At 42.5% G+C, this 24,397-nt stretch overlaps 2 protein-coding genes across 7 annotated transcripts in view; both read left to right on the top strand.

Moving 5' to 3' along the window:
* The window catches only part of dnm3b (dynamin 3b), a 49,509-nt gene extending 31,553 nt beyond the window's left edge, over positions 1-17,956 (top strand). For both annotated transcript variants that reach the window (XM_082174221.1, XM_082174222.1), the window contains 7 exons: positions 2,918-3,031; positions 4,644-4,753; positions 7,478-7,589; positions 7,734-7,898; positions 10,433-10,671; positions 12,473-12,646; positions 15,163-17,956. In XM_082174221.1, the coding sequence (XP_082030347.1) occupies positions 2,918-3,031; positions 4,644-4,753; positions 7,478-7,589; positions 7,734-7,898; positions 10,433-10,671; positions 12,473-12,646; positions 15,163-15,205 (957 nt within the window). In that variant the 3' untranslated portion in view covers positions 15,206-17,956. The remainder of the gene's footprint in view (positions 1-2,917; positions 3,032-4,643; positions 4,754-7,477; positions 7,590-7,733; positions 7,899-10,432; positions 10,672-12,472; positions 12,647-15,162) is intronic.
* A 989-nt stretch (positions 17,957-18,945) lies between these two features.
* LOC309501923 (SUN domain-containing ossification factor) overlaps positions 18,946-24,397 on the top strand; it is a 25,580-nt gene continuing 20,128 nt past the window's right edge. For 4 of the 5 annotated variants that reach the window (XR_014207053.1, XR_014207054.1, XM_082174211.1 and 1 more), the window contains exons 1-8: positions 18,946-19,222; positions 19,336-19,522; positions 20,021-20,096; positions 21,209-21,312; positions 21,421-21,528; positions 21,676-21,778; positions 22,361-22,454; positions 24,224-24,333. Coding sequence is in view for 3 of the 5 variants with exons in the window: in XM_082174211.1 (XP_082030337.1) it covers positions 19,479-19,522; positions 20,021-20,096; positions 21,209-21,312; positions 21,421-21,528; positions 21,676-21,778; positions 22,361-22,454; positions 24,224-24,333 (639 nt within the window). In the remaining 2 variants the exon portion in view is untranslated. Of the gene's footprint in view, positions 19,523-20,020; positions 20,097-21,208; positions 21,313-21,420; positions 21,529-21,675; positions 21,779-22,360; positions 22,455-24,223; positions 24,334-24,397 lie in introns of all 5 variants that reach the window. The other variant, XM_082174212.1, reaches the window with a different exon arrangement.

Below are 24,397 nucleotides of genomic sequence, written 5' to 3'. Positions count from 1 at the left end.
AGAACAGCAAAACCCGAAAGATTGCATTCAGACCCTTTGCTGTGACACTTATAGTTCAGCTCTGGATAATCTTTGAGAAGGTTCTACACTCTGATTGGAGCAAATTTGTGGCATGATTTGGAAAGACGCACACCTAGGATACGCTCTAGGAACATTTTGCTAACGTTCCCATTAAGTTCTGAAAACGTTATTTCTGAATGTTCAAAACATCCAATGTTTTAAATGTTTTAAAAATGTATTTTATTAGTTATATGAGCGTTAAAGGAACATTCCATCATATCATTCTTCACACATTATGGGAATGTTACTTTTGAATGTTCTCTTTAACATTTAAACAATGTTAGACGAACATCCAACTGAAACGTATCAGAATAAAAGCTCCATGAACGATGTGTAAGTAATGTTTCTGTTCTAATGATTACGTTATTAAAGACCAGGGCCCGGTTTCCCGATAACGTTGTCTCTTAGCGCGCTGCGAAGACTCGTAAGGTATAACTTAACTAAAGGTATACCATTACTAGGCGTGTTCCCCGAACTATACCTTAGAAAGCTGCTTAAGATATACCTTCTTACGTGCGACGTTACCCGGTGCTGTCCGTGGCGATGGTGCTGAATCTGCTGATATCGATGACTCGAGAATCAATTATTCTCTTGTCCAGGCGCTGTTTCACTGTTATATGCTAGAAAGCGGTGTTCTTTATAAAAGAAGCACTTCAGAAATAGTTGAAATTACATTTATTAGGACTATTGGATATTATAAAAAATAATCCAAACTATAATAGCCTATAATAGCATAGCCTACATATTTTAAAATTGTCTCATATATTGCTGCCATAATAACCATTTCAAAAATGTTACGTGCTTTCTTCTCTTTCCCATTTTTGTTCGCTGAGGTGGAGCTGCGATGAAATATTGTTCTTGTAAATACTTTCCAGCATTTCAGTAATAAAAGTTTACATCTTATGTACGGTGCCCTTCAGTGATCAAAAAGGATTTAAACAGTGAATTTTGAATCTCTTCTTGTAAACTCAGAGATGTGGATTCAGACGGCAATTAAATCACCACACGACCTGCTTGTCAAAAAACAGTAGGTACTAATTTGGCCAGGGATTTTTACGCGGGTTGGGTGAGAAAAAACACTGATATTATGGATTCGGACGGCACTAAAATCAAAGACTCACCCCTGTAAATGTTTAAAATACCGGACGAGCCCATGAGAAACAATATTAGTGTCCGAATAGGACTTAACTGACAGTAGCCTATGCTTTCACTGGCCTTTACAAGCGCTCTTTTATTAAATTAATAATATAATATATAATAATAATATAATTAAAATTCTAACAACAATCAGTGTGATTGACAATTTTATTATTTGCATGAAAACACTTGAATTAGCCTAAATGAACTGTCTGTGTGTATTAAAACTTCAGAATTATTTTCATATAGACCTGCAACAGTGATAAGGTGAAGCTAAGAGCAGTCCAGACCAACCTTACGAAAGTGTGACTTACAGAAGATATACTTAGCGTACGAACGTGTCGGGAATCGTGCCATAATGTTAAGAGAGAGGTTAAGGAATAGGTTAAGAACTACTTAGCGATAAGAACGTTTTGGGGAACCGGGCCCAGATAACTTTGAACAAACGTTCTTTTAAAGTTACTGGAAGAACGTTTGTTCATAACTTTGAGAGAACGTTCCCTGTTGGCTGGATAAGACCTAAACATGCATATCAGAGAAACCATCAAGGCAAGAGGTCAGAGGAACGGCCTGAAGGTCTCAGAGACTGTGACTGTGGATGATGTCGAGGCACAGATCAGGGGAAAAACACTTCATCTGCTTTAAAGGTTCACAAGAGCCTCCTAATGAGATCTGAGGGGGTTTCTCAGGTAAACATGGCCAAACACAGATGTTCTTACTGAAACCTGCTCCAGAACCAGCCGAGACACGCTGTCTTAATCAAACATCTGTGGAGAGATCTGGAAATCACGGTCATCCAGCTGGACAGAGCCTGGAGGAAGGGAAGAAAACCAGCAGATGTTCAAAGCTTGTGGTGTCAAACCCAAGACGACTGAGGCTGGACTCGCTGCCAATGGTGCTTCAGCTAGGGGTCTGAATACTTATGCAATGAAATATGTCGTTTCTTTAATAGATTTGGTCATTATGTGTAACTGAGTGTAGATGGATGGGAATGTGAAGGGCTCTGAACACTTCCTGAACGCACCGTACTGTAATGTGGGGAGTTGAACACCGAGCACTGCACTCGCTCATGTTCACTGACGTCTCGTGTGTCTCAGAGACAAGAGTTCAACACTTCAGACGCATGCTTGAGACCTCATTATAATCACTTTACTCAGACTCTGCTGAAAATTACTACCATTAATAAATGAATTACAGTAATGAAAGTGATATATCGGTCAGCTGTAATCCTGGATGCTGATTGGCCGAAACTGTGTTCCAGTTGATTCCTCCATATAGTAACAGCTTTGGCTCTTTAACTTATCACTGCACATCTGCCAGAGCTGGTCAATACTGTGTTTGAAACATGCTTGTTTGAATATGAATGCTTTCTGTAGTAACACAGCTACACCAGTAGGTGGAGACAAGTGACCGTGTGTCTTTAAATCCTCCGTTCAGCGGGAATGAGACACAAGACTGTCGGCCTCTGTTCTCTCATATAGTGCACTAGTCTCTATTTCTACAATACTAGCAGCTTGTGCAGGTTTTCATTTCTTGTCACAGAGAAGTATTTTACACACGTCTTCTTTAACACACACCTCACCTTGTTGATTTCTCCCATCGATCACAGACTTTACTCATCCACACTTTGCATTGATCAGTGTCGTATGTGTGTTGATCAGTGTTGTGTTTCTGCATTTTGCCGAGTTTGCGATGTGACGCGTCTTGTTTCCTCCGTCAGGTCATTCGTAAGGGCTGGTTGACCATCAATAACATCAGCATCATGAAGGGCGGAGCGAAGGAGTACTGGTTTGTGCTGACCGCCGAGAGCCTGTCCTGGTTCAAAGACGACGAGGTGAGCGCTTTCGTCCTGATGAGGGACATTCAACCATATCGTTGTCTCATGCATCACTAGCTGATGCTGAAAAAGCAGACCTGCACAAACTCTATATAGAAACAGTCAGATCTTCTCCATTCATGTGTGCTCATTAAAGCTGTTTGTCATTTCCACCAATCAGAACTGCTAAAATAATCACTGGACTGGTTTGTAGCAGTAAATGAAGAGATGTCTTATCGATCACAAGTTCAGTATGGCGTACCACAAGGCTCAGTACTAGGACTGTTGCTTTTCACTCTGTGCATGCTACCCTTACACACACTCACGCTCACATCACACACACTCTGTACATGCTATAATTAGGAGATATCATTAGGAAGCATGGCGTTAGTTTTCACTGTTATGCTGATGATACTCAACTCTATATTTCTTCACAACCTGACGAAACTTACCAATTCACAAAATTAACGGTTAGGAACCTGGGTGTGCTCTTTGATACCAATCTTTCATTTGAAAGTCACGTGTCTAGTATCTGTAAAACCGCATTTTTCCATCTTAAAAATATATCTAAATTACGTCATATGCTCTCATTGACAAATGCGGAACAATTAGTCCATGCGTTCATGACCTCAAGTCTAGATTATTGTAATGCTCTACTGGGTGGTTGCCCTGCACGCTTAATAAACAAACTACTGCTGGTCCAAAACGCAGAAGCTCGAGTTCTTACCAGAACCAGGAAGTATGACCATATTAGCCCGGTTCTGTCAACACTGCACTGGCTCCCTATTAAACATCGTATACATTTTAAAATATTGCTGATTACTTACAAAGCACTAAATGGTTTAGCTCCGCAGTGCTTGAGCGAGCTCTTGAGCGACGACAGCGCAGTCCTGAAGTGTCGCTAGTCTCTCCCCTGTGAAGGCCTCCTTCCCCGTTCGCGTGGCTATGCGGAAGCGATACAAATTCTGTATTATAAATTTTAAGGCCAGACAAGTAGTATGTTGAAGGTTGATTTGTAGGGAAGGATTTGTATCTGTAGATATTCAAACACACATACCTATAGACTGAACTCGTAATACGCATGTGCACGCCATCAGCGTTCTCACGGGTTCGTGTTAGCAGCCTCTAAGTTAATAACTAATGATCGTTGCGATGAAAGTTAATCAATCAAAACTAACTTTAGCTGGACAATAACTTTATTCTAGAGCTGCTGTAAAGCCTAAACAATCTGTGTTACTTTGGTTTCCTATTATCACTGTAAAGCCGCTTTGGAACAATCTACATTGTTAAGAGCGCTATATAAATGAAGATGACTTGACTTGACTGGTTTCCCCCGTCAGCCATTAGCCAGACAAACATATAGCCCCGCCCCCAAACTCACGCCATTGGTCGAGTCAGTGTTGAGACAGTCAGACATTTTTCACAACCAACAAGGTCATTTGAACTGTTTAATATCTTAAACACTCCAACAATAATTCTGTTTTTAAATTAAAAATATTCTCCTTCCTGTTTATTCCCATTTACCTGCACTTACTGCTGTTGCAGCAGTTGTTTGAGTTTATAAAGAGCGCGTGATGACACCATGAATGCGTTTGCATTACCGTATCAAACACTGCTTCTGATCCCACAGGAGAAGGAGAAGAAGTACATGCTGCCCTTGGACAATCTGAAGGTCAGAGACGTGGAGAAGAGCTTCATGTCCAGCAAGCACATGTTTGCCATCTTCAACACAGAGCAGCGGTAAATGGACTGATTTCTCTCTTTCCTTTTTTTTTGGTTTAATAGAAATTTTAGCATGGTCAGAGCAGTTTGACATGAACTAATTTCATGTCATCAGTTCTCAAAGACCACATCAGATTTTCATCAGGAAGAGACAAACATTTTGGACTTAAGACTGTGTAAGCAGTGAGGATTCAACAAAACTCTTAAGGACCATTCACACCAAGGACGATGACTATAACTATAAAGATTCATTCATTCAATTTTTTTAAGTTTAATAATCATTCCAATTCAATGAGAATAGCAAAGTATAAATAGCAACAATAAAGACACAACATATAAGGACCTTATGTGCAAAATTGGAATATCGCATATAGGGCCCTATTTTAACGATCTGAAACGCAAGTATCAAACGCGAAACGCAAGTAACTTTGCTATTATACCGGCGGGATAAATGACTCTTGCGCCCGACGCAAATCTAAAATGGGTTGGTCTGAAGTCGCTTCATTATTCATAGGTGTGGTTTGGGTGTAACGTAAAATATACGAGCCATGTCAGCAGCCATGTCACCCTGTAGCCCAAGACCGGTTGCCCACTGAAGCTAAGCAGGGCTGAGCCTGGTTAGTACCTGGATGGGAGACCTCCTGAGAAAAACCAGGTTGCTGCTGGAAGAGGTGTTAGTGAGGCCAGCAGGGGGTGCTCACCCTGTGCTCTGTGTGTGTCCTAACGCCCCAGTATAGTGACGGGGACACTATACTGTCAAAGAGCACCGTCCTTCGGATGAGACGTTAAACCGAGGTCCTGACTCTCTGTGGTCATTAAAAATCCCAGGATGTCTTTCGAAAGAGTAGGGGTGTAACCCCGGCATCCTGGCCAAATTTGCCCAGTGGCCTCTGTCCATCATGGCCTCCTAATCATCCTCATATACTGATTGGCTTCATCACTCTGTCTCCTCTCCTCCAGTAAGCTGGTGTGTGGTGGGCGTTCTGGCGCAATATGGCTGCCGTCGCATTATCCAATTGGATGCTGCACATTGGTGTTGGTTGAGGAGATTCCCCCCTTCTATGTAAAGCGCTTTGAGTGCCGAGAAAAGCGCTATATAAATGTAATGAATTATTATTATTATTAAACCAATCAGAGCGACATCTCACATTCCCTTTAAGAGCAGGCGCGCTTGTTCCATGGCGGATTGCTATTATAACGGCGGATTTGCCAGGCGCACGCCAGGAGCGGTTCACAGCCGAGGAGACCGACGTTCTCATCAGGGCCGTAAAACACAGAGAAGTGACATTGTATGGGGATGGGAGAAACACACCCAAATTAGCTTCGGTTAAACAGGCGTATAATAATTTGGGTAAATGTGTAAGCTAGATTTATGCCTATTTTTTCACATCTTCATGGACACAACAATGATTTCCCTCGTGTGTTAATATTTTTCCTTGTAATAATGTGTGGTTTTCTAAAAATGAGAACTGCTGCGTCTGTGTGTAGATGAGAGAAGCAAAGTGTATGTGCGTTGTGCACACGCTACATTGATTATGGCCAAGCATGCCCCCTTAAAATAGCATCTGAATAACGCGACTTTAGACTAGGTTTTTCCTGGTCAGTGGCAGAATTGTTTTCTAAACCTGTAAAATAGCACCAGGGAACGTTTGCACCGGAACACGCCTCCTCTTTGCGCTGAACCGCCCCCGGGAGCGCAAATGCATTTCCTAGTTTACCGACATGAGTCTGTGGAGGGAAAATTCCGCTGTGCACGGGTGCAAAATAGGAATGATACATGCGTCGCTGTACAAAGTCAATTGCGCTGGGTGCAAGATAGGGCCCAAAATGTTTGCGATTAAAGCAAACATCCAGTTTCCATCCAGTGAGTCGACGAGAATAAAATTGGCACTTCCTGATAAACAGTCGCTAAATATCACTAAGAAAAGTAGGAGAAGCCACTGTATATAATAATTTTCCTATGTAATAAATGACTTGAAACGCAATAAATGCAGTCATGTTATCTTGTGTTGTTGGCTGATGCTGCTGTTTAGTCTGCTGGTTGGTAAAAATGTATTTCACATTCGTTTTTTATGCTCATTTTTAGAATTTATGTGCAGCTTTGATTTTCCATCCAGTGTTTTGTATGCAATATTCCGAAATGCACATAAAAAATATCCGGATGGAAATATAGCTAATGATAAAAAATATTGACAGCCAATCAAAATCCATCCTGCTTTAAAGAACTTGTGCATTTAAAGCGGCAGACAATAAAACTTTTATAAGAAACAGAACGATATTGTGAGTTTGTGTGGACAGTAATGTCATTATAGTTATCATTCTTGATGTGAACAGACCTTTACTGTAGAATGAACTTCACTCATTCCTTTTTTTGATTTCTTTTTCTTGGGGGCCCTTTTCTGCAATTCAGTTTAGACTCAAGAAATTTGGAAGTTAGTCCTTTTTTTCTTCTTTAATCTTACTTTATGGTTATTATTATTATGATGACATACACAGAAGCCTGACTGGGTTAATCTTCATACCACAGACCCAGTGAGAGCTGTCATGCTTCAGGCATCTGACTTGAGTTTTTCAATTTTGTCGTAGAGAGTTTCAAGAGGTCCTATAATGCTTTGTTATCTGTGCTGATTTCTGATGTAATCTGCAGATGTTTCTTCTTTTGGGATGGCTTTTCACCCTTTGGTGAATGTTGTAAGAGCCTGGCAGAGGTTTTCATTTGAATGACGGCTTGTTTTCCATCAGGAACGTCTTTAAAGACAGTCGTTTCTTGGAGCTGGCCTGCGACACCCTGGAGGAGGTGGACAGCTGGAGAGCGTCGCTCCTGCGGGCCGGAGTCTATCCGGAGAGGGCCGTGGTACGTAACGGCTCATGTCTGAGACATCACTACACACTTAATATCACATACTGAGATAAGCCTCAAAATCGTAAGCTTGAACCACCTTCCTCGTCACTTATCTTAACCATTGGTCACTGTGTGTCCCTTGACTCTTCCTGCCAGGTGGAGAGCGATAGTTCTGGTCCGTCAGAGAACTTCTCCATGGATCCTCAGCTGGAGAGGAAGGTGGAGACCATCCGCAACCTGGTGGACTCCTACATGGCCATCGTCAACAAGTGCATCCGGGACCTCATGCCCAAGAGCATCATGCATCTCATGATCAATAATGTAAGCGGGATGCACCATGAGAGATTTGATTTCTGATTGTTTTGGAACTGATTATTCGAATGTTTAGTATTTGAACCGTCACTGTTAACAAGATCTAATACAAGACACTATATCTGAGAGAGGGCAGAAAACTGGGAATGTTGCCTCTGCTACTCAAGAGCGTTACTGTATTTACACAATAATCATGTATATGCTCCAACTGAAACATTGTAAACATTGTGAACTCACTATTCGCTTTTATTTTATTGAAGCATCTGATGTTCCAGTACAGTTAACCCTCTGAGGTCTGAGCTGTTTTCTGGCCCTGGAGGTGTTCTGACATGCTCTGACATTTGTGTTTTTTTCTGTTACTAGTGACATTTTCATGGCTAAAGTCTAATTACACTGTATTCAGCACAAACTCTGCTACAATAATTTATCAGCAGCATGTATGTAAAAGTTTGTAGTTTTGAGATAATGACATTTATGCGTGGTTTGTGAAAATACAAAAAAAAATTCTCACTGAAATAAGGCCAAGAAACCCATACTGATTATTTCTTCACAATACTTTTGAAAATTGTATGACATAGCCTAGAATATTTGCTCCAAAACTATGTGAAAATCACCCTGACTGCTCATTCAGATAAGACAATATATTGATTTAAAATTTCTAAGACGTGTTTTGTGTGACAAAGCCATATTCGAAGAGGCGTGATCATCTCATGAATATGTAAGCTTTTAACACCTGAGAAAGACAAAGACACTCCCCTAACTGCCCTATTAGGAGCGATCAGGCCCTGTCATTCAGAGCAACCTTGCACAAAGAATGAGGAGATTTAAAAAAGAATGGCTTTTAGATTGTTTGGATTTATTTACAACACAACACAATCCAAAAATACAAATGACAAAAGAGCACATTGAAAACAATGATCCAAAGACAGAGACCTTTGTGCCATTCCTAAAAACATTGTACATACCTTTCATTTCCAAGGTGTTTGATTTTCACTTTACCATGTTCATGTACAGAGACTCATGTGAATGTTGAAGTCAGCAGGACTCAGTTGCATCTGGTCCCTGAAAGAAAAAAAGAAAAAGAAAAAACTGTGAACATACTGATATCAAGAGAAACTATAGGGCTGCACGATTTTGGGAATAGATTTTAGATTTTTCTGGTTAAAATTTCTTTTTAAAATTCACAGAATACACACACACACACACACACACACACGTTTCCAACAATATATAATGAACACCAGGTTTGTTGTGCCTTGTAGGCATAGGCTACGCAGTGCTGCATAAAATAATAATAACAATAAATTAAATCTTCCAAAAGATTTCAAGAACAACTACGCTAGAGAAAAATATATTGATTATCATATGTTACTTCAAATGTTTCCATTCGTTATGATGATATGAAATGAGATAATAGTAAAAACATAAAGCCTAATGTTTGGTGCATTTTTCCTTTCAAACGCAATCGCGCTCCAAAATATGATACATTCAAACCCACAGCGCGCTCCAAAATATTCAAACGCCAGCGCGCTCCAAAATATGATACATTCAAACGCCATCGCACTCCAAAATATTAAACATTATGGTTATACATATCTATGTTTGAGCAGATATCCACAAACAGTATTTAACAGGAAACACGGGTCTAAATAGTATAATATTCACCATATAGGCTATCTAGCAACAGTTCAACTGCAATGTGACGTTTATGCAACAATACCATAAACTAATAAGTAAGAATTTCTTTCCTTACATCTTTCTTGTCTTCAAATCGCGTTCTTCTTCTTCTGGGGGTAAATCCAATGTAAGCTCAGACGTGTCTTCCAAACTCGACGAAAAGCAGAGACTTGTGAAGTGTTTTGGTGTTTTGTGTTTGAGGTAACGAGGACGTTCGCGTTCCATGTGGAGATTTGCATGTGAATCTCTTTTACGCGAGTGGGCGTGTCGAATTAAAAAGTAATTAGCAAGCGTTTGAGATACTGGACATCCTGTTGGTTTTATACAAATTACTTAAACAGAGAATATTTGTTTGCAGTTTGAATCCGATCATTTAAAAGTACACACTTAAATGTGTATAAAGGTATATGGCTCATAAATGTGTGAGAAGGATTCGCTGAGTTTTGTTTCAGTTTATAGACGTGCTCAAGAAAAAAAAGTTCACCGCGACGGAGAGGCAGAACGCACACCCTGTTTATTTTCTTTATTTTACAAAAGCACAATGTTTTGATTTGATTGTAAGTGGACACAAACAAAAGTAGAAATATCACAGATTATTTTTTTATATTTCTTTTTTCTGTATAACCATAAATGACGGAGTAATTTAAGTTTATGTTGCTGCTATGTGAAAAAAATCCAGCAAAACGCGTCGGCGCGTTTCTCGACCTCAGAGGGTTAATCAGAAAGAGTTAATTCTTGGAAAGTGCGCTCGATACACTTGCATGTCTGTGCCTCTGCGTGGAATAAGAGCATGACCTCATAACCCCTGAGTGTACTGTATTTGCATGATAATATGACCTAATGAACATCATGTTCCTCTTCCTCAGGTGAAGGACTTCATCAACGCAGACCTTCTGGCCCAGCTGTACTCTGCCGGAGACCAGAACTCCCTGATGGATGAGTCTCAGGAGCAGGTCCAGCGGAGGGAAGAGGTGCTGCGTACACACCATGCCCTGAAGGAGGCGCTGGCTATCATCGGGGATATCTCCACCTCCACCATCTCCACTCCACTGCCACCTCCTGTGGACAGCTCCTGGCTGCAGGCCGGGCAGGGCGGCTCTCGGAGGTAACTCTCGCTCCCAGTCTGATATACTTCAATCATGGATGGCAGTTTAATGTTCAAGTGTCAGAAAGGTTGCCCTGGGGTCTTCTTTGCCTGTGCCTCAACCATAAAAGAAGCACCCTACAAAAAAATCCAGCATTTCTGGTCCCCAGCATAAGGTATGATTTGCATTCTGATAGATCAGCTCAGGATTGCTTGAGAACAGTATGACTATGCTGGTCCGCCAGCTAGACCAGCACTATACCAGCATAAACCAGCCTGGACCAACATATAATTCATGCTGGTTTATGCTGGATTGTTCAGCAGGGAACTAGGGAAGTAGGGAAGTTGTGATCCAGTGGGTCAACTGGAGGTGCAGAACATGGTCCGATGATGATGTTTTGTAAGTAAGCCGTGGTGGGTGGTGGACTTGAGGTATTATCCACCGTTACCCCATGCAGACTGAACCATAGGACACTAGAAACTGCAGTTTGGTCCAGGCTGATTATGAATTGTGCCTTTCCTAGGTGCTCAATCAATGCAAATGACTGCAAGGCCCAATTCATAATCAGCTGCAGGGTGGTTCTGCTGTCAGAACCCTCCGGCTGGACCAGCTGTCCTTGGACTCACATTAGCTACATATATTATCCTTGAAAACCTCAATGGGACAAGTGAGGACATAGTGCTGGTGGTCTGTTTTAAGACCAGCGAACTGCTTACATGTGTGTTACATGACTCCAGCTGCTCTTGTGAGGGCACTTCAGCTGTGGCTCCACTGCCTTTCATGGAAGTGGATGTGGTAGATTCCAAGATGCCAAAAATTGGTATGTTGACTTCAGATCATTCCCTCTCCAACTTCCCCACAACTCATAAAACAGGAAAGACAATTTTGCTATTTTCCCCCCAAACACTTTATCTAGTGATTACCTGGATGCCATAGTACATTAGGACAGCCACAACACACCAGCTATCAGTGGAAGGGACCTTTCTGACAGCAATTTGACAGTCTCTCTTGACTAACATTACATACAACAGAGAGGTAATCTCAAGATCTCAAGATTCTGTTCTTGACCATCCCATTCCAAAATCACAGACAGAGCTCAGTGGAGACACAGCTTAAGTTAAAGCCTGCTGCTATAAAGACATCAGTGTGTCTGTCCCACAAGAGTGGGAGTCTCCCAGTGTCCTGCTAGAGCAAGGGTGTCCAGTCCTGCTCCTGGAGAGACACCATCAGGCACAGTTTTGCTCCAACACGCCGGGCTGCAGGTTTGTAGTGATACTGAAGGCCTTGATGGGCTGGTGCAGATGTTTAATTGGGGCTGGAGCTACACTCGGCTGAAGGTGGCCCTCCAGGAGAAGGACTGGATATCCCTGTACTATAGCATGTACTGGCCTGACATCAATCTTAACAACCCGGCATTCTGGAAGACCTGGAAGTGTGGTTGAGCCCAGCTGCGGCACTACAGAGACTCAGAAAGCCCTCCTCTCCATGTGAACTTGAGGAGTGAAGTACAGTTCCTCTGATGCTCAGATCAGAGAGCTTGGACAGAAACTGATGAATGTGTTGAAGGCAGCGGACAGGTATGGTTAGATGATTTGGAGTTAGCTTTAACAATTTTATTGAGGGACCATGGAACGAAGCCAGTTTTTTCTGTGAAAGAAAAGATAGTGGAAAACAATTCCCTTGGGAGTTTTGGAAATAATTGCAAGAGTGTAACCGGTAGTACTGTGGGGTTGAGTATAGAATTGAAAATGAATGAGGAGTTCCAGCAATAGCCACATTTGTTCTGCTCCTTCTTAGCTGTGAGCATCTCTTGTTCTGTAGGTCTCCTCCGCCCAGTCCCACGGCTCCGCGTAGGATGTCTGCAGGCCAGAGACCGGCCGGTAGGGGCGCCCCTCTGCCCCCGTCCCGTCCAGGGCCTTTGGGGCCCTTGAATAACAGCGCTGACAGCCCACAAGTTCCCAGTCGGCCCAACAGGGCCCCGCCTAGCATTCCCAGGTGAGACCTGACCCACCCGCCTTACCTTCTGTCCGAATGCAGAATAAGCCCTTAAATGTCCGCTTTTCTCAAACACCTCTTACCTCTTTCCTTACCACATTCTTTTCTGTTTCTAATCTTATTTCGACCTTCCTCACAAGTACACAAACACATGCTAACGCATTGCAAGTGTGCAGTACATTCGCACATACTTAATTCTTTCCCTGTCAGTCATGGCCCCCAGAATAATTTGTTGTATGAATATCTAAACATCCGATATCAAAAGAAAGAACAGAGCCTCTGTTTTTAAACAAAAAAGTTGTATTCTAGCTTCATGCATTCTTTTTTTATTGATAGATAAAAACTCAGCAATTGAACAACCTTGAACTATGTTGCTCCATCATGACGCTTTACACTAATGCCCACTATACACTATATACTTACGTTATGAATGACAAATTTCGATCTGTAACAACGCATGAATCAAGCGTGCGTATCTATGTTTACACCAGCTGTCCCTAGACCCTATTTTCATACCCTTGTGAGACGCTACAATCGTTCACTACACTACAGTTTTTACGAGAGATTCACTAAATGTACGTGCAATTTCCATGCTAGTGCAGCTGCGCCATCTGTGACTGTATATATTAACATATATATTACTGTTGTGTAACAGTATATTGAATCCGTGCATAAACTCTTAAAGTGACAGCAGACTAATATTCCTGCTGCTGTCTGTCATGTTAATAAAAGAACAAAAGACAAAGAAAATCACTCGCTGCTCTTGACTGAATACGTTTTATAACTTTAATTGTAAGAATTAATCTGTATTATTTATTTTTTTTACAATGAAAACTATCCAGTGTTATTTTACATTTGATTACTTTAATTTCTGTAGTATTCCTCACCTGAATGATAACCTACTGTTAGACCCACCTGAAAAACTTAAAGCCGTGTTTATTTTATATCTCTTTATTCTATTGCATTATTTGTGCTATTGTTTGAAATTTGTTTATTTGTTCTTATTTTATTACTGACTCTTTACTTTTAAAAATCTTAAAAATTAAATTTTGCATTGAAGAAAAGTAAATTTGTGTTTGTATATGCTGTCAATTATAGCTCTTAAAAAGAACATCGGAATTGACAGGTCACACGTACAAAAAAACAACGGATATCGGAATTGGCCAAGAAAATTGCGATCGCTGCATCTCTGCTATTTCCGTACCCTTGTTAGGCGCTACGATCGTTCACTACACTATAGTTTTTAGGAAAGATTCTCTAAATCTATGTGCTTTCCATGCTAGTGCAACTATCACTATTAACAGATTGTCTAATGGTCTTTTCTACTTCACAGTACTACAGATACTAATTCTGTCTTCTTTGTCTCTTACTCCTCCATCCATTCCAACAACCCTTTCTCAACGCTTCTGCTGTCCCGAACCACCTTCTTCCTCTTCTTCTTCCTCTTCTCCCTCTTCCTCTTCTTCCCCTTCCTCCTCCTCTTCCTTCTTCCTCTTCTCCCTCTTCCTCTTCCTTCTTCTCCCTCTCCTTCTTCCTCTTCTTCCTTTTCTCCCTCTCCCTCTTCTTCCCCTTCCTCCTCCTCTTCCTTCTTCCTCTTCTCCCTCTTCCTTCTTCTCCCTCTCCTTCTTCCTCTTCTTCCCCTTCCTCCTCCCCCTCTTCCTTCTTCCTCTTCTCCCTCTTCCTCTTCTTCCCCTTCCTCCTCCTCTTCCTTCTTCCTCTTCTCCCTCTTCCTCTTCTTCCCCTTCCTCCTCCTCTTCCTTCTTCTCCCTCTCCTTCTTCCTCTTCTCCCTCTTCCTCTTCTTCCCCTTCCTCCTCTTCTCCCTCTTCCTCTTCTTTCTCCTCTTCCTCTTCTTCTTCCTCCTCTTCTTCTCCCTCTTCCTCTTCCTCCTCCTCCTCTTCATCTTATTCTTCCTCTTCTCCCTCTTCCTCTTCTTCTTCTTCCTCCTCCTCCTCTTCTTCCTCTTCTCCCGCTTCCTCTTTTTCCTCTTCCTCTTCTTCTTCTTCCTCCTCCTCTTCCTCTTCTTCTTCCTCTTCTCCCTCTTCCTCCTCTTCTTTTTCCTCCTCCTCTTCCTCTTCTTCTTCCTCTTCTCCCTCTTCCTCCTCTTCCTCTTCTTCTTCCTCTTCTCCCTCTTCCTCCTCTTCCTCTTCTTCTTCCTCTTCTCCCTCTTCCTCCTCTTCTTCTTCCTCCTCCTCTTCCTCTTCTTCTTCCTCCTCCTCTTCCTCTTCTTCTTCCTCTTCTCCCTCTTCCTCCTCTTCTTCTTCCTCCTCCTCTTCCTCTTCTTCTTCCTCTTCTCCCTCTTCCTCCTCCTCTTCCTCTTCTTCTTCCTCTTCTCCCTCTTCCTCTTCTTCTTCCTCCTCCTCTTCCTCTTCTTCTTCCTCTTCTCCCTCTTCCTCTTCCTCTTCCTCTTCTTCTTCCTCTTCTCCCTCTTCCTCTTCTCCCTCTTCCTCTTCCTCCTCTTCTTCTTCCTCTTCTCCCTCTTCCTCCTCCTCTTCCTCCTCTTCTTCCACTAACCCAGTCGTCGTCCCCCGCCCTCCCCCACCCGACAGGTTCCCCCGTAAGAGAGGCCCCGGGGCCAATGTCTTTGCTCCTGGAGCGAGTGTGATATTCCTGGCCCATTCTCATGTGAACAGTACACCGACGTCTGTCCTGTACCAAAGCTCCTGCATGTGCTCTCCATCTAGTGTCCTTCACACTGGCGTGACCGTGGTGGTGTCTGTGATAGCAGTGCTCGTTGTGTGTTGTGTGTCAGTGCCTGTGATTCAGTCTGAGTCTCTACCCTACACTAGTCTTCTTCATCCAGGCTCTTCTTCCCTGGTGAAATCATTCCCATTCCTGACAGCACTGGCTAGCCATGCATGTGTGTTTATTTCAGGGTGTGTGTGTGTGTGTGCGTGCGTGTGTGCGTGTGTGCGTGTGTGGGTGTCCACATACTTGTGTCATGTAGTGTGTGAGTGATATATCTTAGTATAAGCCGGGAAGTGTGTGTGTGCCTGAATTAAAAGATATGTGTACAATAATTTAAGATTATGTGATATTTGTGTTCTGATAGTAGATATTTAAATTATTGTTGTTTTTTATGTTAATGTTGTTTGTCGTTAAAAGGGTTTGATTCACTTTACGGTGTTTTCACACTTGGCAGGTTTGGTTCGATTAAAACTAACTCTGGTGCGATTTCTCTGTTCGTGAAGTTCGGTGTTAAAAACGACGCCAAGCGAACCGGCACTAAATGCAGCGCTTTCTTTTTTCCGGACCAAAAGCAGCAGGAGAACCGAACTACGAGTGTGAACACACCCTTTTGTTGTTACAGTAAACATGCTCACATCTTTAGATCTGCAAACACTTTTATGAGCAGTATCAGATTCATCTTCTTGAATAGCGCCACCTGCTTGCAATACTAGTTCATGACATCATGTAAATGTGCGACCAAAGTCCCTGAGCGATGCAGCTGTGTGTGTTTCAGATCACTAAAGCACAACACAGTTCACCACAACATTACTCTGCAATAAATACAGCCGTAGTTTTGAGTCTGTTCATTGTGTTAGTGAGATTTATTTGCTACTTTACTCATGTTCAGTCATTTCAACGCAAAACTCTAGAATATTACAGGACTAGTTAAGGAATGTAAGACAAGCGGGCAGGAACTCATGGAAACAGCTGATGTATGATTTCTAAGTAATAACATGAATATATGGATATATTATCTGTAGGTGTGTGAATCAGAGGCTGAACTGTGTACTTGTTTCTACTGGATGTAATGGTGTGTGATGCAGTATTTCAGTTATTAGAGTCTGTGACATTTAAACTAGTCCTCCTCATATAAACACACGGGATAGAGACTGAACACAAGCAGGGTTCTTCATTATACTGAGAGTCACATGCTAAACAAGCGTAGGTCATTTTAGAGCCTGAGTTCTGGACAGGGATGATGTCTCTCAGACTGAGCTGTGTTTTATATGGAAGCTCGTTTCCGCCACAGAATAAAACATTTTAAAAGATAATTGGGACTTTTTATCTCACAATTGCAAAATTACATCTTTCAATTCTGACTTTATTTCTCACAACTGCATGTTCTAAAGTCAGAATTGCGAGATATAAACTCACAATTCTGACTTTTTCTCTCGCAATTCTGACTTTATAGCACGCAAATGACATTTTCTATAAGATAGATATATACTTGCAATTGCGAGTTATAAAGTCCTTGTATAAAGACTTGACTTTTTTCCTCAGAATTGCGACTTTATATCATGCCATTCTGACTTTATATCTCTGAATTGCGACATTGTCACGCAATTCTGAGATAAAAAGTCAGAACTGTGAGATAAAAGGTTGCGATGACCTTGTATTATTGTGTGGCGTAAACAAGCTTGAACAGCTTCAGTCTCGTCAGCGAGACCAGAGAACAGCAGATCTGCGGCCGCTTGCATAAACCACTAAGACTAGTCTTACAAGTTAGACATCAAAGTTTTCTCTTCAAGACTGTGGATGGCTTTTTTAAATCAGTTTCATAAAAACGTAGATTAGGCTGATTTGATACCGAAAGGTAAGCCTAACTACTAGTGGGTCACACTAGACCTTAAAGGGTTCGTCGGATGCCCATTTTCCATAAGTTGGTGTGATTCTTTAGGGTCTTCATGTAAAGTCTGTAATATACTTTGGTTAAAACTCCTCAATGGTTGTGTAAAACAGCACAGCTTGACCTCCTCAAGAACAGCTCTGTCCACAGTGACCCGTTTCGGTGCATGTCTCTTTAAATGATAATGAGCAACTGCTCACTAACCCTCTCTTCCATGGGGCGTGTCGATTGGCTGAGGGCGGAAATATGCTAATACGGGACAGTCCGTCAGCGGTCGTGGGCGGAGCATGAGCATTATGACATCACAGTGCTCAGGAAATCCAAACGGCCTGATTATTGAGAGTGTTTAGACTTATTGAGGATTAAAAAAAGGAGTGAATAGATTTTCTTCATTGTATGATGGTTGTGTCCACACACTAATGTGTTTACACACTTTGTTTATGACAACACTTTGTTTATGACAAAGTCACATTTATATGCAAACACCATATAGAAGTGAATTTTGCATCCGATGCCCCCTTTGAGACACGGTCTGTGTTTGTGCCAGCGGCCCCTGAGTTCACTATAGCGTTATTATAACACTTTCATACGCTGGGACTGAGATGAACGCTTCAGCGTCTCACTCTTCAACTCGCTCTCTGTATGTTTCATTATGGCTTGATGTACTGTACCTCTATATGTATGAAATAATATGTATTAAGGAACATTCAATAAAAAGAGAACCTGCGGTGTCTAATGACTGTCCGTTTGACCTTTCTTTGAAAAGCTTATGGACTCTCATATACTGAGAGAAGAGGACGAGAGTGAGTGTGTGAGCTTGGCTGATGTTATATGGACGAGGAGAGAATGAGATGTTCAGGACAGGAGCACACGGGATAAGTGTTATGAATCTATTAGGAATCTGCTGCTCGTTCATGAGATCATTATAAGATCAATCAAGTCAAGTCAAGTCACCTTTATTTATATAGCGCTTTTTACAATACAGATTGTATCAAAGCAGCTTCACAGTGATAACATGAAAATAATACAACAAAGTTTGTTTCTAGAAGAAAATTGCATCATCGTCCACCCATAATAAGGCAGATCAATAATATTGTTGAATATTAAATGTCCACAACTAAGCAAGCCAAAAGCCGAAGACGACAGTGGAGGAACCAAAACCTTGGGAGAACCCAATGATAGAAATCTACTGGAAACAGGCAGTAAATCATTATATTTACTGTTACTTTAGGATATGGTTTAGGCTACGTAATATTTATTCATAAATGTAAATGGGCATCTAAAAAAACTAATTTAACACATTTTAAAATGGAAATAGGTCACTACCGTAATACATTAATGCAAAAAAGAAAATAAAGGCTTTGAAACATTCACAAATGGACATTAAAGTGTCAATGAGTAAAGCAGAAGTAAAAGGGTTAATAGCAGAAGGAGTGGACAGTGGAACGAAAGGTAGACACGTTCACCACACTCAAGAAGAAGTGGGTCTAGAAAGAAGACGTTTTAATCTCAAGAATGTGTAGCTTATTCAATTCAGCAGAGAATGGGGAAACTGTGATTAGGAAATGTCTTAAAACAATCAAGAATATTTCATGAATTATTTATTTTCTTAAAAGAAACAAGACTGATGATTATTATTATTTGTTAAATACACAAATGCATTGTGCGCGTCACACATCTCTCCAGTGGGTGGCGGGAACGCCAACCGCCATTACACACCAGAAGAAGAAGAAGAAGAAGAAGGTAAACAGGAAGCGTGAAAGAGCATCTAAAATGGGCGGGCCAGTTACCGACAGGATCGAAATAATATTTATACAGATTATTACCTTATGTTCTGACTATGAGTTCAAGTTTGCGAGTGTCGTTATGAAGCTGTAGGTTATTTCCCACACTAGTGGACCGCTCGGTCACGTGACACGTGTTGCTGTGGGATGTGATTGATGGATCATCTCTCTTTAAAGTTTAAACTCTTTATAGAGGAAGAAACGCGTTTGTGTTTCAGGTGACAATCCTTGCAGAGAATACATTCAAATGATTGTGCTTTTAAAGAGTATTAAAGTCTCTGTGTAACGCCTTCTGCCTGACGCGCGCGCGTGTGTGTGTGTGTGTGTGAAGCGGTGAAAGTGTAAAGTTCATCAGTCTCTCACACGTCACTGACCCACACACACACACACACACCCCGCCGGAGTCGCGAGTGTGTGCCTGGATGAGGTTCGACCCACGGAAGACGCGATAATGTGTGTTTGTGGAGCCGGTGGATGATGAAGATCGAGCTACTGCTGCTCTGCTCACTCTCTTACTGGTGAGGGACTCTCACTCTCTCTATTCATCTGTGTGTGTGTGTGTGTGTGTGTGTGTGTGTGTTACACTGTGTGTATGTGATAATAAGCCAACAGAAACACTATAGCCAAACCATGGGCTGTTCTAGACCTTTACCATGGTATTATTTTACATACCTCGGAGCACAATGTAAATGTCATGGCAGATGTCAGATCAGTGGAGGTTTAAATGTTCATTTGTGTGATTGTGACTCATGATGATGAACTTTAGATTGACTGACAGAAAGAGACCTGAGCTCAGAGGTCAGTCTGTGACTCACAGATCACTGCTGGAGTCAAAGCTGCCTCAAAACATCAGCGTGTAGTTACAGATGTTAAAGTTTACTCTAAATCAAATAAATATACACAAAATTCTTTGGACTCTAAAATTGCTATAACATGTCTAACCAAGTTGTGTTCCAAGTTTGAAGTTGATATCACAAATAACCCATCCTGAAACAAACCCATTTCTCTGTCTCTAGGTTTGCTGTTCCACACGGCCGTTGTTCAGAGCAGACACTGAGCGCTCAGCATCATGACAAACACACCGATGAACAGGTCTGAAACACACCAGAGAGTCATGTCTGAGGTCGTGTGTGTGTGTTTATGATACGTGTTCGTGTCTGAGGTCGTGTGTGTGTGTGTGTGTTTGATACGTGTTCGTGTCTGAGGTCATGTGTGTGACGTGTTTATGATACGTGTTCGTGTCTGAGGTCATGTGTGTGTGTGTGTGTGTGTGTGTGTGTGTTTATGATACGTGTTCGTGTCTGAGGTCGTGTGTGTGTGTGTGTGTGTGTGTGTTTATGATACGTGTTCGTGTCTGAGGTCGTGTGTGTGTGTGTGTGTTTGATACGTGTTCGTGTCTGAGGTCATGTGTGTGACGTGTTTATGATACGTGTTCGTGTCTGAGGTCATGTGTGTGTGTTTATGATACGTGTTCGTGTCTGAGGTCATGTGTGTGTGTTTATGATACGTGTTCGTGTCTGAGGTCATGTGTGTGTGTGTTTATGATACGTGTTCGTGTCTGAGGTCATGTGTGTGACGTGTTTATGATACGTGTTCGTGTCTGAGGTCATGTGTGTGACGTGTATGATACGTGTTCGTGTCTGAGGTCATGTGTGTGTGTTTATGATACGTGTTCGTGTCTGAGGTCATGTGTGTGTGTGTTTATGATACGTGTTCGTGTCTGAGGTCGTGTGTGTGTTTATGATACGTGTTCGTGTCTGAGGTCATGTGTGTGACGTGTTTATGATACGTGTTCGTGTCTGAGGTCATGTGTGTGTGTTTATGATACGTGTTCGTGTCTGAGGTCATGTGTGTGTGTTTATGATACGTGTTCGTGTCTGAGGTCATGTGTGATGTGTTTATGATACGTGTTCGTGTCTGAGGTCATGTGTGTGTGTTTATGATACGTGTTCGTGTCTGAGGTCATGTGTGTGTGTTTATGATACGTGTTCGTGTCTGAGGTCATGTGTGTGACGTGTTTATGATACGTGTTCGTGTCTGAGGTCATGTGTGATGTGTTTATGATACGTGTTCGTGTCTGAGGTCGTGTGTGTGTGTGTTCCTGTTGAGAGCTGATGGATTCTCCTCGTCATGTACACTTCATTCAGCCTTGGCTTTTATCGGCAGTGCTTTACAGATGTTGTGTGTGTGTGTGTTGTTGGCAGCTGGTAATTGACAGTAATGAAGTCGAGTCACTGGAGTCTTCCTCTTCCTCACGGGTCCCGGATCCCGTCAGTGTGTCTGGATCCTCCGAGTGCTTCTCCTGCCGGTCAGTGACGCTCAGGCCTTCAGCATTTACTCGCTAGGCTTCAGAAGCCCAGAGAATCTACAGTCTCTGGATTGAGTTTGAACTGAGGTAGTGTGATGTTTCTCTCAGGGATTGTGCCGCCTCAGACCCCTGCTCTGCTGAAAGCCTCTCCGCAGACGCGTCTCCAGCTGCGTGTGATGCTGCCGAACACCTGCCGTTCGACTCCACGCTCCCCAGGTACTGAGACAGAGGGACATTACCTCACACCTCACTGAGCCAGCTCAGACCATCATATCTGACACATGTGGTCCTCTTCTCAGTCTGAGGTGCCTGTTTGTAAAGTCGTCTTATGTGTTCCTCATCTGTGTCTGTTTGTCATGGAAGTTTTCCAGCTGTTCAAGATAACGCCAGTGTCCGTGAGACGAGAAAACCCACCAAAGACCAAACTGGGAAACGGAGCAACGCCTCCCTCATCCTGAAAGAACAGGTAACGCTTCCTTAAAGCCACAGACTCATGCAGAAGTTCTGCGGAGTGGACTTTCAGTGTTACATTTCTTAATACAACATCACACTCTGTGCCGTCTTTAAAAAAATGTAATTCAACATCCCAAACGGTAAAAATATGCAGCCAAGACTACTGTAGTGTAGTGTATTGTGTAGTGTAGTATAGTGTACTGTAGTATAGTGTACTGTAGTGTAGTGTAGTGTAGTGTAGTGTACTGTAGTATAGTATAGTGTAGTGTACTGTAGTATAGTGTAGTGTAGTGTACTGTGGTATAGTATAGTGTAGTAGTGTAGTATAGTGTAGTGTACTGTAGTGTAGTTTGCTGCAGTGTACTGTAGTGTAGTGTAGTGTGCTGTAGTGTATTATAGGATAGTGTACTGTAGTATAGTATAGTGTGCCGTAGTGTAGTGTACTGTAGTGTAGTGTGCTGTAGTGTATTATAGGATATTGTACTGTAGTGTAGTATAGTGCACTTTTCTCTAGTGCTGATCATCTGGATCTGATGTAGTGTAGTATAGTGTAGTGTATTTCTCTCTACTGCTCATCATCTGGATCTGATTTCAGGGCTCCTCAGACTCGGACCCGTCGCTGCCCAGCCGAGACCAGGAGATCCCCACCTTCGACGAGTGGACCAAGATCATGATGGAGACGGAGAAGAGTGAGTAGTGTTGAGACGGAGAAGAGTGAGTAGTGTTGAGAAGAGTGAGTAGTGTTGAGACGGAGAAGAGTGAGTACTGTTGAGACGGAGAAGAGTGAGTAGTGTTGAGTGAGTAGTGTTGAGACGGAGAAGAGTGAGTAGTGTTGAGACGGAGAAGAGTGAGTAGTGTTGAGACGGAGAAGAGTGAGTAGTGTTGAGACGGAGAAGAGTGAGTAGTGTTGAGACGGAGAAGAGTTGAGACGGAGAAGAGTGAGTAGTGTTGAGACGGAGAAGAGTGAGTAGTGTTGAGACGGAGAAGAGTGAATAGTGTTGAGAAGAGTGAGTAGTGTAGAGATGGAGAAGAGTGAGTAGTGTTGAGAAGGAGAAGAGTGAGTAGTGTTGAGACGGAGAAGAGTGAGTAGTGTTGAGACGGAGAAGAGTGAGTAGTGTTGAGACGGAGAAGAGTGAGTAGTGTTGAGACGGAGAAGAGTGAGTTGAGACGGAGAAGAGTTGAGACGGAGAAGAGTGAGTAGTGTTGAGACGGAGAAGAGTGAGTAGTGTTGAGACGGAGAAGAGTGAGTAGTGTAGAGACGGAGAAGAGTGAGTAGTGTAGAGACGGAGAAGAGTGAGTAGTGTAGAGACGGAGAAGAGTGAGTAGTGTAGAGACGGAGAAGAGTGAGTACTGTTGAGTACTGTTGAGTACGGTTGAGTACGGTTGAGTACGGTTGAGTACTGTTGAGTACTGTTGAGTACTGTTGAGTACTGTTGAGTACTGTTGAGTACTGTTGAGTACTGTTGAGTTGTGTTGAAACGGAGAAGAGTGAGTAGTGTTGAGACGGAGAAGAGTGAGTGAAGAGTGAGTAGTAGTGAGTACTGTTGAGACGAAGAGAAGTGTTGAGACGTAGTGTTGAGACGGAGAAGAGTGAGTAGTAGTGAGTAGTGTTGAGACGGAGAAGAGTGAGTAGTGTTGAGACGGAGATTGAGACGGAGAAGAGTGAGTAGTGTTGAGACGGAGAAGAGTGAGTAGTGTTGAGACGGAGAAGAGTGAGTAGTGTGGAGAAGAGTGAGTAGTGTTGAGATGGAGAAGAGTGAGTAGTGTTGAGACGGAGAAGAGTGAGTAGTGTTGAGACGGAGAAGAGTGAGTAGTGTTGAGACGGAGAAGAGTGAGTAGTGTTGAGACGGAGAAGAGTGAGTAGTGTTGAGACGGAGAAGAGTTGAGTAGTGTTGAGTAGTGTTGAGTAGTGTTGAGTAGTGTTGAGTAGTGTTGAGTAGTGTTGAGTAGTGTTGAGTAGTGTTGAGTAGTGTTGAGACGGAGGAGAGTGAGTACTGTTGAGACGGAGAAGAGTGAGTAGTGTGGAGAAGAGTGAGTAGTGTTGAGACGGAGAAGAGTGAGTAGTGTTGAGACGGAGTAGTGTTGAGTAGTGTTGAGTAGTGTTGAGTAGTGTTGAGTAGTGTTGAGTAGTGTTGAGACGGAGGAGAGTGAGTAGTGTTGAGACGGAGAAGAGTGAGTAGTGTTGAGACGGAGAAGAGTGAGTAGTGTTGAGACGGAGAAGAGTGAGTAGTGTTGAGACGGAGAAGAGTGAGTAGTGTTGAGACGGAGAAGAGTGAGTAGTGTTGAGATGGAGAAGAGCGAGTAGTGTTGAGTGTGTGTGTGTGTGTGTGTGTGTGTGTGTGTGTGTGTTGATCATGTGACTCCTCACGCTGGGTTAGGGTAGAGGAGTGAGTAGTGTTGAGTAGTGTGTGTGTGTTGAGAAGAGTGAGTAGTGTTGAGTATTGTGTGTGTTCATCAGGTCAGGTGACTCCTCACGCTCCCGATGGGAAGAAGCTCCAGCAGACCGTCACCAACTACGCCTCAGTGGAATGTGGAGCCAAGATCCTATCCTCCAACCCCGAGGCCAAGGTGCAGCTCCTCACACACACACACGCACACACACACACACACACACACATACACACTCACGCTG

Source organism: Leuciscus leuciscus, assembly GCF_965113295.1.
Source record: "Leuciscus leuciscus genome assembly, chromosome: 6".
Taxonomy (NCBI): Eukaryota; Metazoa; Chordata; class Actinopteri; order Cypriniformes; family Leuciscidae; genus Leuciscus; species Leuciscus leuciscus.
This window is presented reverse-complemented; position numbering and strand designations above follow the sequence as displayed.